We start from the raw sequence: 13,256 nt of genomic DNA, 5'->3' as shown, positions 1-13,256 counted from the left end.
TTCAGTGGCGGATCAGTAACCTTGAGCAGAAAAGCTCAAGGACAATGCCCCAGACCTGATTTCAAGCTCTAGAATCAGCAGAGAGACAGAGAGAATGAGACATAGAGGGACAGAGAGATGAGAAGAGATTTAAAAAAAATTTTAAGGTGATTTTAAAACAAGGGAAAAAACTGAGTTTTTAATGAGACACAAGGAAAATCTAAGAATTTCTTGTGACAATGAAGGATAAAATAAAACCAAACTGACCTGACCCAAACTTTATCCCAACCAACAGAAAACCCCTTAGTTTTCCTTTCTACCAGTGGTCAGTTATTTAGAACTGAAAATTCACCGCCTATGTTGGGATGATCTTCATTCTCTGGTGCCTGTGGCTGTGTAATAATTGACTTTTCTTATTTCCCCTGTGTTTTGGGACCAGTCGTGTGGTGGGGGATGGGCAGAAGAAGTGGAAATCATTTTTGAGGCACTTTCTCACAGGAGGAGCTCACAGAATTCAAAGTCTTAACCAGCACTACTTTATGCTAAAGTTTTTTTTTTCTTTTTTTTTTTGGTAAAGTTTTTTTTTTTTTTAAAGAAGGGTGGAGTTATGTCACACTTAGACAATTACTGATACAATTCACAGATATCTACCATGAAGAGGATATGGGTTTGTCTACATACTATAAGTAAAACGAAAATAAAAATGAAATTCCATCTTAAAAGATTAAGTCACTTAGCTACGTTTTCAAGAAGGGATGCAAGTACCTCTAAACTATTCCTAAGTGTGCCAAGGAATGGGGCATACAGAGAGGACAGCTTTGCCAGCCACACACAGACAGTTTGGCTTCATTGTTTTCTTGTCATGATTGATCTTCTTGTTGTAGTTGTTTTTCCTTTGCACAACTTTCACTGTTTTTCCTAAGAAAATCAGTTGTGTTTTTCAGGCAGTACAATTTGTGACTCCCTGAGCAGTGATCTTTCTGTTGGGGTTACAGGTGTAGTGACTCAAGCTCCTTCCCTCTCACATGTCCCTGGTGTTACAAAGCCCCTGGCTGGGGTGGTGGTGTGAGCAGATGGGTGGGTGAGAAGCGTTTCCCTGTGTCCAGTGACAGAGCTCTGGCTCTCGGTGGCTTTGGTGTCTTTCAGGGCTCTGCAGTGCCATCTCTGGAACTGCCTGTTACTGGGCTGGCACACAGCAGCACAATCTCCTCAAAGCAGACAACATCCTTGTCACTACCCCCTTCCTGCCCCGTTTTCTTCTGGATCTAGAGGCTCTGCCATCGTGCTGTGTCTGCTCCAAGGGAAAGACAATGTCCTCAGAAGTGTTGCATCCAGGCCCAAAGCAAGAGCAGCTAGGGGTCTTTGCTGAGCATGCTGGGAGCTCAGCAGCAGAAACTTTCTGGGCAGCCTCCTCTGGCGGCTGCTTACAGCCATACCAGGCATAACTTTTAGGCCTCACTCCAGGCCCCTTGCAGCCCTGACTCTTGCTAGCCCGCAAGCCTCTGTTCTCTTTCTGGGGCTGTGCACAGGGCAGGGATTTGGCTTTGCCTCTAGGGAGCAAAGTCTCCTCATGGCTCTGTGGCAGCGGGGAGCCTTGGAGGGCAACCACTGACTCATGAGATGCCATGAGGCTGTGGCTGGAGCCCCTCTGCAGGAAGCAAAGGGGAATGGCAGGCAGGGAGGCCCTTCTGCCTGTCTGCTTTTTCTCACAGGTCAGCAGCCACTGAGAGGGCAATGGTAAAGAAGCAATCTGGGAGGGAAACCTGTCTCCCCGCTCCATTAGGAAGGTGGAAAGGTTTGGGGCCATGCTATATGGCTGAATACCCCACTCCAGGGATTGAGCTGTCCCAGCGGTGACTACCTCAGCCTTCAAGCTATCTTGAATGAATAGATAGGTGGCCATTACTTCATCAAAGGATCTGTGCAGAACTGATGTGCGGATCTGTGATTCACTGTACCCCAGAGAACACATCTCGCTCATCACTGTTGGGTCTAACTGCTCAGGCAGAGGCTCAACCGGATACTGGAAGCCTTCCTCAACTCCATCAAACCATGCATGTGCCATGACTTGTTGTATATCAGGCCTCTGCTGAGGATCTAACGTTAAAAGCCGGAAAAGGACGTGACGTCCTCTGACAGTTAGGTGTGGTGGCACATCGTACCTGCCCTGGACAATCTCTGTACAGAGCTGGTTAGAATTGCTCCCTTTAAATGGGAATTTTCCCGTAATCATAAACAATAGGATGGTACCCAGACACCAGACATCTACCTTGAAGCCATCGTAGGCTTGTTTCAGGTATACTTCAGGAGCACGGAACACATAGGCACCACGAAGATCTGTGATCAGCTGTCCTGGGGCAATCCTCAGGCTCAACCCAAAGTCACTGACCTTGGCGTTGCCGTGTTCATCCAGCAGGATGTTGTCAGGCTTCAGGTCCAGGTGTGCGATTCCATGCCAATGGAAGTACTGCAGCGCACTTCCTATCTGCTTCAGCAACCTCCTGGCTTCGTTCTCATAAAGCCAGCCTGATGCTTCAATCCAGCTCTGCAGGTTTCCCTTGGTGGCTATTTCCATCACCAGGTAGACATGTTCCTCTCCCTGGATCACTTGATACACCCTGATTACATGGGGGTGATTCAGAGCCTTCACAATGTCCACCTCATTTTCCACTAGCATGGGGTACTCTTTTGTCCCCAAGATTTTCACTGCTACCTCACTGTCTGTGACGTGGTGATAGGCCTTCTTCACCTGCCCAAAGGTGCCATAGCCAATGGTCTGCTGTACTTGGTATTGACTGGCAAAGATGTCCTCCTCTGGGGAGGGGTATGCAGGGTATTTGTTATCTGTTGGCTCCATTTTCCCAATGGAATGGCAGGGAGTCAACCTCAATCAAACTTAGCTTACGATGTTTTGTAAATCTTAACTATACTTAGCTAAAGAAGTAGGGCAGGTAGTAAATCTTAACGAAAATTACCTAAATCAATGGAGTAGGTGTCAAATCTTAAACTTAGCTAAATCAGTTAGGGGGGTGTAAGCATATCTTAACATATATCACGATCGAACCCACAGAATAGTAGCAATCCCCAAACCCACACAAGGCAAAACCTCCGTTCCTCCCCCCACCCCCAATAAAAGCATCAACCTAGCTCTGATTTACTCCAGCAGGACAGCACAGGAGCTCTGTCAAGCACAATAACTGAAAAAGCAGAGGTAGTAACTGCCTTCTGTAACCCCTGCAGGGACATCATAATGGCCTGTGATGTCAGGGAGGAAATGGGACCAATCACAGCTGGGCCTAGATACATCATGGAGGAACGGACCAATCACAGCCAGGCCCAGTGACATCAAGGAGGAATGGACCAATCACAGCCAGCCGTGGACCTCTTGGATGTCTCGCTCTTAGACCTCGAGGACTCTTGTGGAAGACTCCAAGTTAGACTGCTGTGATCGTCTTGGTGAAAGTGTCTCACGATTGCCAAGGACAGTGGCCAAGCACCTCCCTCCTTCTCCAGGGTCATGGGATCCTAGGACCTGCTCTCCATGCTCCAGGCCCAAGGACCTCAGCCTTCTTGTGGGTAGGTCCTGGGACTTGCCCCCACAGTCTGTGAAACCATGGTGGATCACAGCCCTAGGCTTATTCCAGCTGTGGCAAAGAAGCAACTAGAGTGTCCACCACTCTGATTCTTCATGTTTGGTGCCATGCTATTTTTTAACTTCAATTATTGGTACATGCCTCGAGGAAATGATTTATTTACAATGAAAAGTAAATCAAAGATGAAATCACAAAACAAATCCTGAGACTAAGAAGAAATGCACAACTGTTGCAGAGGCATAGGAGATATTGCCAAGAGAATGGATACATTGTGACAAATATGCCCAAGAAGAAGTAAACTATGGAAAGGAGGAAGTCAGGAACGAAGCCAGGTGCAGGCTGCTTCTCTCTGCCTTCTGTGGATTTCCATCCTTCGCATGTACATGTCTTTCCTTTGATGCAGGATTTCCTGCACCTTGTCACAGGGCCTCTCTCCATCTCTCCCACTTCCCTTGGTGGTGGAAAATGAGCATCTTCTGGTCCATATCCACTTCCTCTAGGAGTTACTACTATCCATGAGGTAAAGAAAATCATAATTTCCCGTAAGGTTCTTGCTTTATAATCCAGAGGCAGTGATTGATATGTTCAGAGTGGCTTGGGGAGGGGGCTCAAGTGCCAGATGCCCTGCCTTGCAAGACAGACCTAGTTTCAAACTAGACACTCTCAGTTTAAGATCTAGAACTTCGCTTTAAAAAATCTGTTACTAGCTGGAAGTTTGATCTAGTGGTTGAGTGCTTGCCTTGCATGCACGAAGCCTTGCATTTGATTCCTTGGTACCACATACACAGAAAAAGTCAGAAGTTGTGCTATGGCTCAACTGATAGAGCACTAGCCTTGAGAAAGCTCAAGGATAGTGCCCAGGCCCTGAGTTCAAGCCCCAGGACTGGGGGGAAAAAGGATTGGTTGATAGTTTTTTGGGTTTTTTTTTTTAGCACTTTACTTTTGCTTTCTGTTGGCCTTAGTTTCTGATGAGAAATTAGTCATCATCTCAGTAAATGTCTGTGTGATGAGTTGTGTGTGTGTGTGTGTGATTTTGGAGTCTTTAACAATTTAATTAGAATGTGTCTTAGTGTGAATTTCTCAGTTTATCCTACTTGAAGTTTGTTTAGTTGCTAAATTCTTGTATCTGTAGATTCATGAAAGTCATTTTTCCTTTCGGGAATTTAATGCATATATTAGTGCCCAGTTCATTCTTTCATTTCCATTTCATTTATTAAATTCTAGACACCATGGATATAGCAGTGAGGAAAACAAAAGCTTTGTGTTTGAACATTTATACTTTAATGTGTGTGTGGAGGGGCAGAGAATGTACATACATCCGTATCTGTATAAATATATGATGGAGAAAAGTACAAATGAGAGATGTACTCATTTGCAATGAAGTATGAATTTAGAAATGCCTCAAAGCCCACATCCAGACCCAAGAATCAGCCAAGGTCATGATCTGAAAGGGAGACGGTGTCTGGCCTGTCTTAGAGACAACCGTCCAGTGTGGCTGCTGCAGTCAGTACAGGGAGTAGAGAAGATGCTTGCTGTAGGACAGCCAGGGGACAGCTTGTACAGAGAAGTGAGCTACACAGCGAGATCTCTACCCCCAACAGAGATGTTACCTGGGGAACTTGCTAGAAATACACATTGGCAAAATAAATGAATACATAAATAAATACACATTAGGGTCCAGCCTAGGTCTTTGGCTAGGGTCCAGTGGTTCCTGCTTCAAACAAGCCCTGGAGATGAGTTTGAGAACCACTAGCTAAGGAGAGGCCCCCTAGGCTATAGTGGGGGGGGGTCTTTGGCTTTTATTCTGAAAACAGAATTTCTTGGCAGTTTGGGGGTAGGGAAGTAGCACAATTTGATCTAAGAAACATGAAAACCAGGTTCCAGTGGCTCATGTCTATAATCCTAGGTTGAGGGCTAAGGATCATGGTTCGAATCCAGCCCAGGCACCAGGAAAGTTTATGACTTTTTTTTTTTATTTTGGTCAGGGCCTGGGCACTCTTCCGGAGCTCTTTTGCACAAGATTACTGGTCTACCACTTGAGCCCAGTGCCACTTCTGGTTTTCTGGTGATTAGAGTCTTATTGGACTTTACTGCCTTAGGCTGGCTTTGAACCATGGCTTCCTGAGTAGCTAAGGTAAAGCCACCAGTGCCTATTTGCATGAGACTTTTCTTGCCAAGTGATTACTGAAAACACAGAAATGGAGCTATGGCTCAAATGGTATAGCAACAACCTTGAGTTTAAAAAGCTCAAAGAGCTGGGTGCTAGCCTTTAGCACAAATGCTTAGGGACAATTCCCAGACCCTGAGTTCAAGCCTTATGGTTGACAAAACACAAAAACAATGACTCAAGCCCTAGGATTGGCATTATTAAAAAAAAGTCTCTTCTCAACATTCCTACAAGAATGAGCACCGATGACTCACAACTGTAACCCTAGCTACTGTTAGAATCCTCTGAGGAGATTCATGATTCAAAACCAGCCGGGACAAGAAACTCCGTGAGACTGTTTTTTGTTGGTGTTGGTTGTGGGGCTTGAACTCGGGGCCTGGGCAGTGTCCCTGATCTCTTCAGACCAAGGCTAGCATTCTACCACTTGAACCATGTATCACTTTCAGTTCTTCTGGTGGTTAACTGTAGATAAGAGTCTCATGGTCTTTTGTGCCTGGGCTGGCTTTGAACCTCAGATCTCAGCCTCCTTCAGTAAGGTAGGATTGCAGGCGTGAGCCACCAGCATCCAGCTGTGTGACTCTTATCTCTAATAAACAACTGAAAAAGTTGGAAGTGGTACTGTGGCTCAAGGGATAGAGTGCTTGAGTAAAAAGAAGCTCAGGGGCCGGGAGTTTGGCCTAGTGGTAGAGTGCTTGCCTAGTATACACGAAGACCTGGGTTCGATTCCTCGGTACCACATACATAGAAAAAAGCCAGAAGTGGTGCTGAGGCTCGAGTGGTAGAGCTCTAGTCTTGAGAAAGCCAAAGGACAGTGCTCAGGCCCTGAGCTCAAGCCCAGGACTGGCAAAAAAATAAAAAAAAAAAAAGAAGCTCAGGGACAGTGTCTGGGCCCAGACAAAACAACAACAACAAAAAACAATAAAAACCTTAATACCAGTGAAGTTACTCAGGTGGCTGAGATATGAGGATAACATTCCAAACCAGCTGGGGCAAGAAAGTCCATGAGATTTTTTTATTTAATCTTCAATGATCCACTAAAAAGTTGGAACTAGAGCTCTGGAGCATTAGGCTTAAAAAAAAAAAAAACTCATGGATTACTCAGACCCTCACTCGGTTCAAGCCCCAGGACAGAGTGGGGAAGGAGGGGGTGGAAAAACCAAAACTAAGAAACCTACCAGGGCCAGGCAAGCATGCCTTGTAGCACTGTGAATGGCCAGCAGAGGCCGTTGTAGCATCGTGAATCATGGAATGGCCAAGAGGAATGCAGCTGCTCTTTCCCCCACCCTCGTCCTCTGAGTGGCAAACAGCAGGCTGCAGCTCAATGACCACGAAGGCCCAGCTGGGCTGGCTGGCTCCAAAAGTCACCTGCTCAAAAATCAAGTCTGGCACTTCCTAGATATCAGCTGCAACTAAAATCCAGTGAGCTTTGGAATAGAAATCACCCCAAGCTAAGGCCTTTCAATGAATTCCCACCAGCTATCATGGACTCCAGCTCCTTGAGGAAATGGAAGACGAAAATCTCATCCTGAGTCAGATGACACCATCCAGACTCTGAATTACCGTGGAAGAGTCACTCCGACTTACAGGCTAGAAACTAAATGTCCTAGCATTGCAGAGCGGGCAGGCGATTCAGCTGGCTTGACTCCTTCCCAACATGTATCTGGATGTTGTGCCCATTGGCTCCACTTCTTCACTTTCCTCCGTGTGTGTGTGTGTGTGTGTGTGTGTGTGTGTCCTGGAGCTTAAACTCGGGGTCTGGGTGCTGTCAATTAGCTATTTTGCTCAAGGCTAGTGCTCTACCACTTGAGCCACAGCTCCACTCCTTATTTTCTGGTGGATAATCAGAGATGAGAGTCTCACAGATTTTCTTGCTCTGGCTGGATATGAACCATGATCCTCAGATCTCAGCTTGCTGAGTAGTTGGGATGACAGACCTCATGAGCCACCAGTGCCAAGCTCAGAATGGCGTTTTGATGATGGTGGAAATGACTTCGTGGCTTTCCCCGGTGGCACTTGAAACCAGCAGGAATCTTATGAAAATGAAACTGAAAGACTGCAATATTTAAATCAGATCCTTTGTTAAAATGATTTTAAAAGAGTGAATCTGTGAACACAGCGGGAGAAGTGGCCAAGTTGTATTGAAGAACAAGACAGGCAAAGCTCCCACTAGACAGAAGGGTTGTCAGGCAGGGCCCACCTGGAATGCATTGTGCGGGCACTGCTAAGGTATCTTTAGGAGACAGCAAGATGTCTCTGAAGATCATTGGACAGCCAGGGAGCCACATCAGTCTCCTCACCCAATCAAAAGACTCCGTGCAGCCTGAACCACCTCTCCATGCAGTGTTTAGCACTTCTGACTGGATGTCCATTCTGAAACACACCCCTGGATCCAGTCAGTCCAGCATTCACATGCAAATCTTCCAGGGGTGATGGGCCACGATGTGACACCCAGGGGCGCACAAGCTTAACTGCTCAAGGCCAGGAGGAGATGAAGTCTAAGTGCCTGCATACAGGCTCAAGGTCAAGGTGGAAGGAGGCTGAATATCTCTTAAGAGAGGACCTTTTTCCTGATTGCTTAGCCAAGTTCTTTTTCGCTCCTAAGAAATACCCTACCTGGGCTGGGAGTTTGGCCTAGTGGTTAAAGTGCTTGCCTAGCATGCACGAAGACCCGGGTTCGATTCCTCCGTACCACATACATAGAAAAACATTGGAAGTGGTGCTGAGGCTCAAGTGGTAGAGTTCTAGCCTTGAAAAAGTCCAAGGACAGTGCTCAGGCCCTGAGCTCAAGCCCAGGACTGGCCAAAAAAAAACAAATACTCTGCCTGACTGTAGAATTTGAGGGAACCACTCATTTTTTTTAATGCAGTTTGCATACAGTTTAAGAATTATAACTAACCAGGGACCAGTAATCCTAGCCACTCAGGAAACCAAAGTCTGAGGATTGAGGTTCAAAGCCAGCTAAGGGATAGCAAGAAGGTCTATGACACTCTTATCTCCAAGTAACCAGCAAAAAGCTGGAAGTAAAGCAGTGACAGTGCCTAGGCCCTGAATTCAAGCCCTCATTCCAACACACACACACACACACACAGAGACACACAGACACACACACACACTGTTTGGAGGTGTGGCTCAGTTGGCAGAGTGCTAACCAGCGTATGAAAGTGGCAGGGCCTGAGTTTGAGTCCCGGTCTTGTACCTAAAAACACAGAAAAAGAATTGTATTCTTTTATTATTATTTACAATTTTATTGTTAGTTTATTATATTATGATCCAATTCACTATCTAATCATCCCAACAAATCAACAGAGAACACTATCCTAATTCCTAATTATTCCAATGAAGAAACTGCAGTTTCTCTATGGTAGGTTACTTGCCCCAAACAGACTAATCAGTGAGACTTGAACCCAAACCATGTCTTTCCTTACCCATTCTCCACACGTACGGAGTGAGCTAGAGGCCCTACGCATCTGGATTCCTCATATAATAGTGGCACCATAATAGGCCAGCCTTGGAGGTTCAGGCAGGCCTGGTGGACCTCTCAACTTTGCCACCCCTGAGTTGCAGAAACAGTGATTTACTTTCCCGAACCTAGGAGGTTTCCCTCATGCAATGAAGATGGGTTTTTTTTTCCCTTCAAAGGTGATTGGAGGATGGTGGAGGCGTGGCTCAGCCCCAGCCAATGAACTGAAAGTAAGCATGAACTGGATTATGTTTTTCCTTGAAAGGTGATTGGTGGAATGTGGAGGCGTGGCTCAGTACCAGCCAATGAGCTGAAAGTAAGCATGAATCATTGAGTTTGAGTCCTGCTCTGAAACATAAAAAGCAAAAAACAAAACACAACAATAGTGGTTGAGGGATTAAATAAGATAGCATTTAAAGCACTCCACCTAGTTTCCAATCAAAGTCGATGTCCATTAAAGATTAAACTACATGAGTCCCCACTCAAGGTGAAAAAAAAACAAACCCCAAAGCACTGAGAAGCCACACATCTTAGCCACCACTGTTCCGTGGATCTCCTGGGACTCTGGATACGGTCCATATCCAGTCTCATCTCAATCGAATGGGATGATTCTCACATCTCGATTTTTGCTTTTCTCCCATTTTCCTCTTAGCTCATTTTTGGTCCACACTCCTCACCCTTCCCACGCCCTCACAGGTGAGATCCTCTGGGCCAATCAGCAGCCGTTACTGCTCCTTTCTTCCCATCCTTCTCCCTAGATCAGAATGAAGAAAAGGGGTGAGGAGAATTGGAAAGCTCCCTCGGTCAACAAGAGAATTAAAGTGCAGAGAAGGGATGAGGTATAGAGGACAGAGATGAGTGCCTTGGCTTCTGCCTGCTCTCCATTCAGGAGCCTCTTAGCTCTGAAGCCCAGCAAGATCCACTGGGTGACACAATGTAGAATGAGTCTCCCTCAGCATTAGAGCTCTGCTGAGCATCAGTCTGACTTTCCACCCAAGTGTTTCCCTCTTCTTTTTTTTCCCTCTTCTTTTTTTCCCCCTCTTCCAAAGATCAAGACTTAATCAAGTACCTGATGCTGTCACACACTGATTGGCACTCTACCCACTGAACACACCTGCCACTATCCACTCTCCCAAATACTTGCCTTACGTCACTTTGTGGAAATGTACCTTTCCAATATCCTAGCCAATGGTAAAACGTATAAACCTTTTCATATGTATAACTGATTTGTATGACTATGTGTGTATTTGCCTTTCCTGAGACTTGAATTCACGGCCTCTGTGCTATCCCTGAGCTGCTGCTGCTGCTTTTTTTTTTTTTTCTGACAGTCCTGGGGCTTGAACTCAGGGCCAGGGCACTATCCTTGGGTTTTCTCAAGGCTGGTTCTTTAGTCACTTGAGCCACAGCACCACTTCCACCTTTTTCTATGTATGTGGTAACTCAGAGTTGAACCCAGGGCTTCGTGCATGTTAGGCAAGCACTCTACCACTAGGCCACACTCCTGGTCCTTTGTCCCTGAGCTTCTTTTGCTCAAGGCTAGTACCCTAACGCTTATGCCACAGTGCTATTTCCAGCTTTTTTTATGTATGTGGTACTAAGGAATCAAACCCAGGCTTCATGCATGCTAGGCAAACACTCTACCACTAAACCCCATTCCTAGCCCACGGTACTCAAATAGTTCTATGATTTATTTGATTTCATGTTGCTACTGAAGTTTGAACTCAGGGCCTAGGGGCTGAGAGTTTTGTTTCTCTAGGCAAGTACTCTACCACTTGAACCACAGCTCCACTTCCAGCTCCCTTGCTGGAGACAGGAGTCTCACAGACTTTCCTGTTCAGGCTGTGTTTGCTCTGTGTTCCTCAGATCTCAGCCTCCTCAGTAGCTAGGATAATAGGCCTGAGCCACTAGAACTCAAGTATGGTTGATTTGTGATGGTGTTTTGATGCCTGAACATGAATGCTTAGTTTTCTACCACTTGAGCCTCAGCTCCACTTCCAGCTTTCCCTTTTCCTAGTTAAATTGGAAAGAAGACTCTCAATAATGTTCCTGATTTTGGCTGATTTTGAACTTCCTATTTCAGCCTCCTTAAGTAGCTAGGATAAGCCCTCTGTGTCTAGCTATCAGGGTAAAAAAAAAAAACTGGTCTCTTAAAAGAATGAGCTCTGTACCCAAAGAAATTAGGTCTTTATGATAGAATTCTGGGAATTCTAAAGCTGAAAATCCCCCCCAGGGAATAGAGTGGAGAGTCCCAGTATTGTCTCCATGATATATGAATATTGAAGGAGAGGTGCTGTGACTTCAAAACATTTCTTCAGAACAGTCTGCCCTCTTTTTAAATCTGTACAATCCGTTTTTTTTTTTTAATGTGTGATCATACTGAATCTGAAGTCATTTATCTCCATTTTCCTGGCATACTCTTTTATCCACCTGACTTTCTAGCCTGTGCCAGCAGTCTAGTCAAAGTGAAGGAAACATAGAAAGGCCTTGGGCCTTTTTTTTTTAACTGTCTTTTATGACCCCTCTAGAGGCAATTAAATTCACACCCTCCTCATGTACCTGTTCTCTAAGGCCTTTGGATACATTTACATGAACTGGAATGTCAAGGTAGTGATAGTGTCAGCATAAAATATTGCCTCCAAGTGCCAGTGATACCAGCAGCCAGTCGGGGAGTGGTAGCCATAACAACTTGTGGGTAGAGATGGCAGGATATGCTGATAATCCTACAACTTCCACACAGTGGGGACACAAATGCACATTTGGGGAAGTAAAGTAACTCAGGTCCACAACTAGGATTCACCAATAAGACCCTGTATCCTTTCTACTGTATGTGTGTGTGCTTACACTGAGGGTCCCCTGGTCTATCTTAGCTTCTTCCACTCAAATCTGGGGCTTTACCATTTAAGCCACACCTCCACAACTACCTTTTTGCTTGTTAATTGGACTTAAGGGCCGGGAGTTTGGCCTAGTGGTTAAAGTGCTTGCCTAGCATGCATGAAGACCTGGGTTCGATTCCTCGGTACCACATACATAGAAAAAAGCCGGAAGTGGTGCTGAGGCTCAAGTGGTAGTGCTCTAGCCTTGAGAAAGTCCAAGGACAGTGCTCAGGCCCTAAGCTCAAGCCCAGGACTGGCAAAAAAAAAAAAAGTTTCTTGGGTTTGTCTTGTCAAAAACTGGCTTCAAACTGGGATCTTCAGATCTCGGCTTCCTATGTAGCTAGGATTATAGACGTGAAACATCAAGTGTCCAGGTTAGGGTTATATCTACATTATCCATTATTATTTCCAAGTCTAACTTCATCTCAAAGTCTCTCATTCTTTCTCCTGGAAATTCAAAGCAGGAAAAGGAAGTATTCTGATGACTTGAGGCTGGCCCTAAGTGTTTTAGAGTCAAAGCAAATCTCATGTTTTATAGAACTGATGTCAGTCTGCTGATTGCATGACTTTAGGCAAATTACTGCACTGCAACGAGTTGCAATTTTCTCATGTGTAAAAATTGAAATAAGCTGGGTTCCAGGACTCAAGCCTATAATCCTAGCTACTCAGGAAGTTGAGTTCTGAGAATGAAGGTCTGAATCCAGACCAGAGCAGGGGAGTCGTGAGACTCTTACCTCCAATGAAACACCAGAAAACTAGAAGTGGAGCAGTGGCTCAAAAGCACGGAGACAGTGCCTAGGCCCTGAGGTCAAACCCGAAAACCAATACAAAAACAAATAGAGGAGGAGGAGGAGGAGGAGGAGGAGGAAGGAAGAAGAGGAGGAAGAGGAGGAGTAGAATACCTCTTGCAGGGTGAATGACAAACCCAAGTCATTCTTATTTTCCAGCTATGTTTTCACTTCCATCTGGTTTAACTTCAGGCATTTTTCCCCACCCCTGTGCCATTTCAGTTAAGATGACGAGAAGGAATAAGACAAAGATATCTAGACTAGAACCTATATTAAGTTCAAATATTTGGAGCTGGGCCTGTAGGATGAGGTAGGGAGCCATGTCATGTGGGTAGATGTTGTATTTAAAGTAGACAACAGCCCAGCATTAGTGGCTTATGCCTACAAGTCCAGGTA

At 45.4% G+C, this 13,256-nt stretch overlaps 1 protein-coding gene across 1 annotated transcript; it reads right to left on the bottom strand.

Annotated features, from left to right (window-relative positions):
• Positions 1–1,156: 1,156 nt before the first annotated feature.
• LOC150044791 (sperm motility kinase 2B-like) lies at positions 1,157–2,836 on the bottom strand. Its single transcript, XM_090321172.1, has one exon. It carries the CDS (start codon positions 2,834–2,836, stop codon positions 1,157–1,159), a length of 1,680 nt encoding a protein of 559 aa, XP_090177298.1.
• Positions 2,837–13,256: the final 10,420 nt, after the last annotated feature.

The sequence above is a fragment of the Megascapheus bottae genome, chromosome 29 (assembly GCF_031878675.1).
Source record: "Megascapheus bottae isolate mThoBot1 chromosome 29, mThoBot2.hap1, whole genome shotgun sequence".
NCBI classification, from domain to species: domain Eukaryota; kingdom Metazoa; phylum Chordata; class Mammalia; order Rodentia; family Geomyidae; genus Megascapheus; species Megascapheus bottae.
Note: the sequence above shows the minus strand (reverse complement) of the source record. Positions and strands in the feature narration are given on the sequence as shown.

What these genes read in the sequence shown, in the direction of transcription:
- LOC150044791 (XM_090321172.1), bottom strand. Translation starts at nt 2,836, where the DNA reads ATGGAGCCAACAGATAACAAATACCCTGCATACCCCTCCCCAGAGGAG.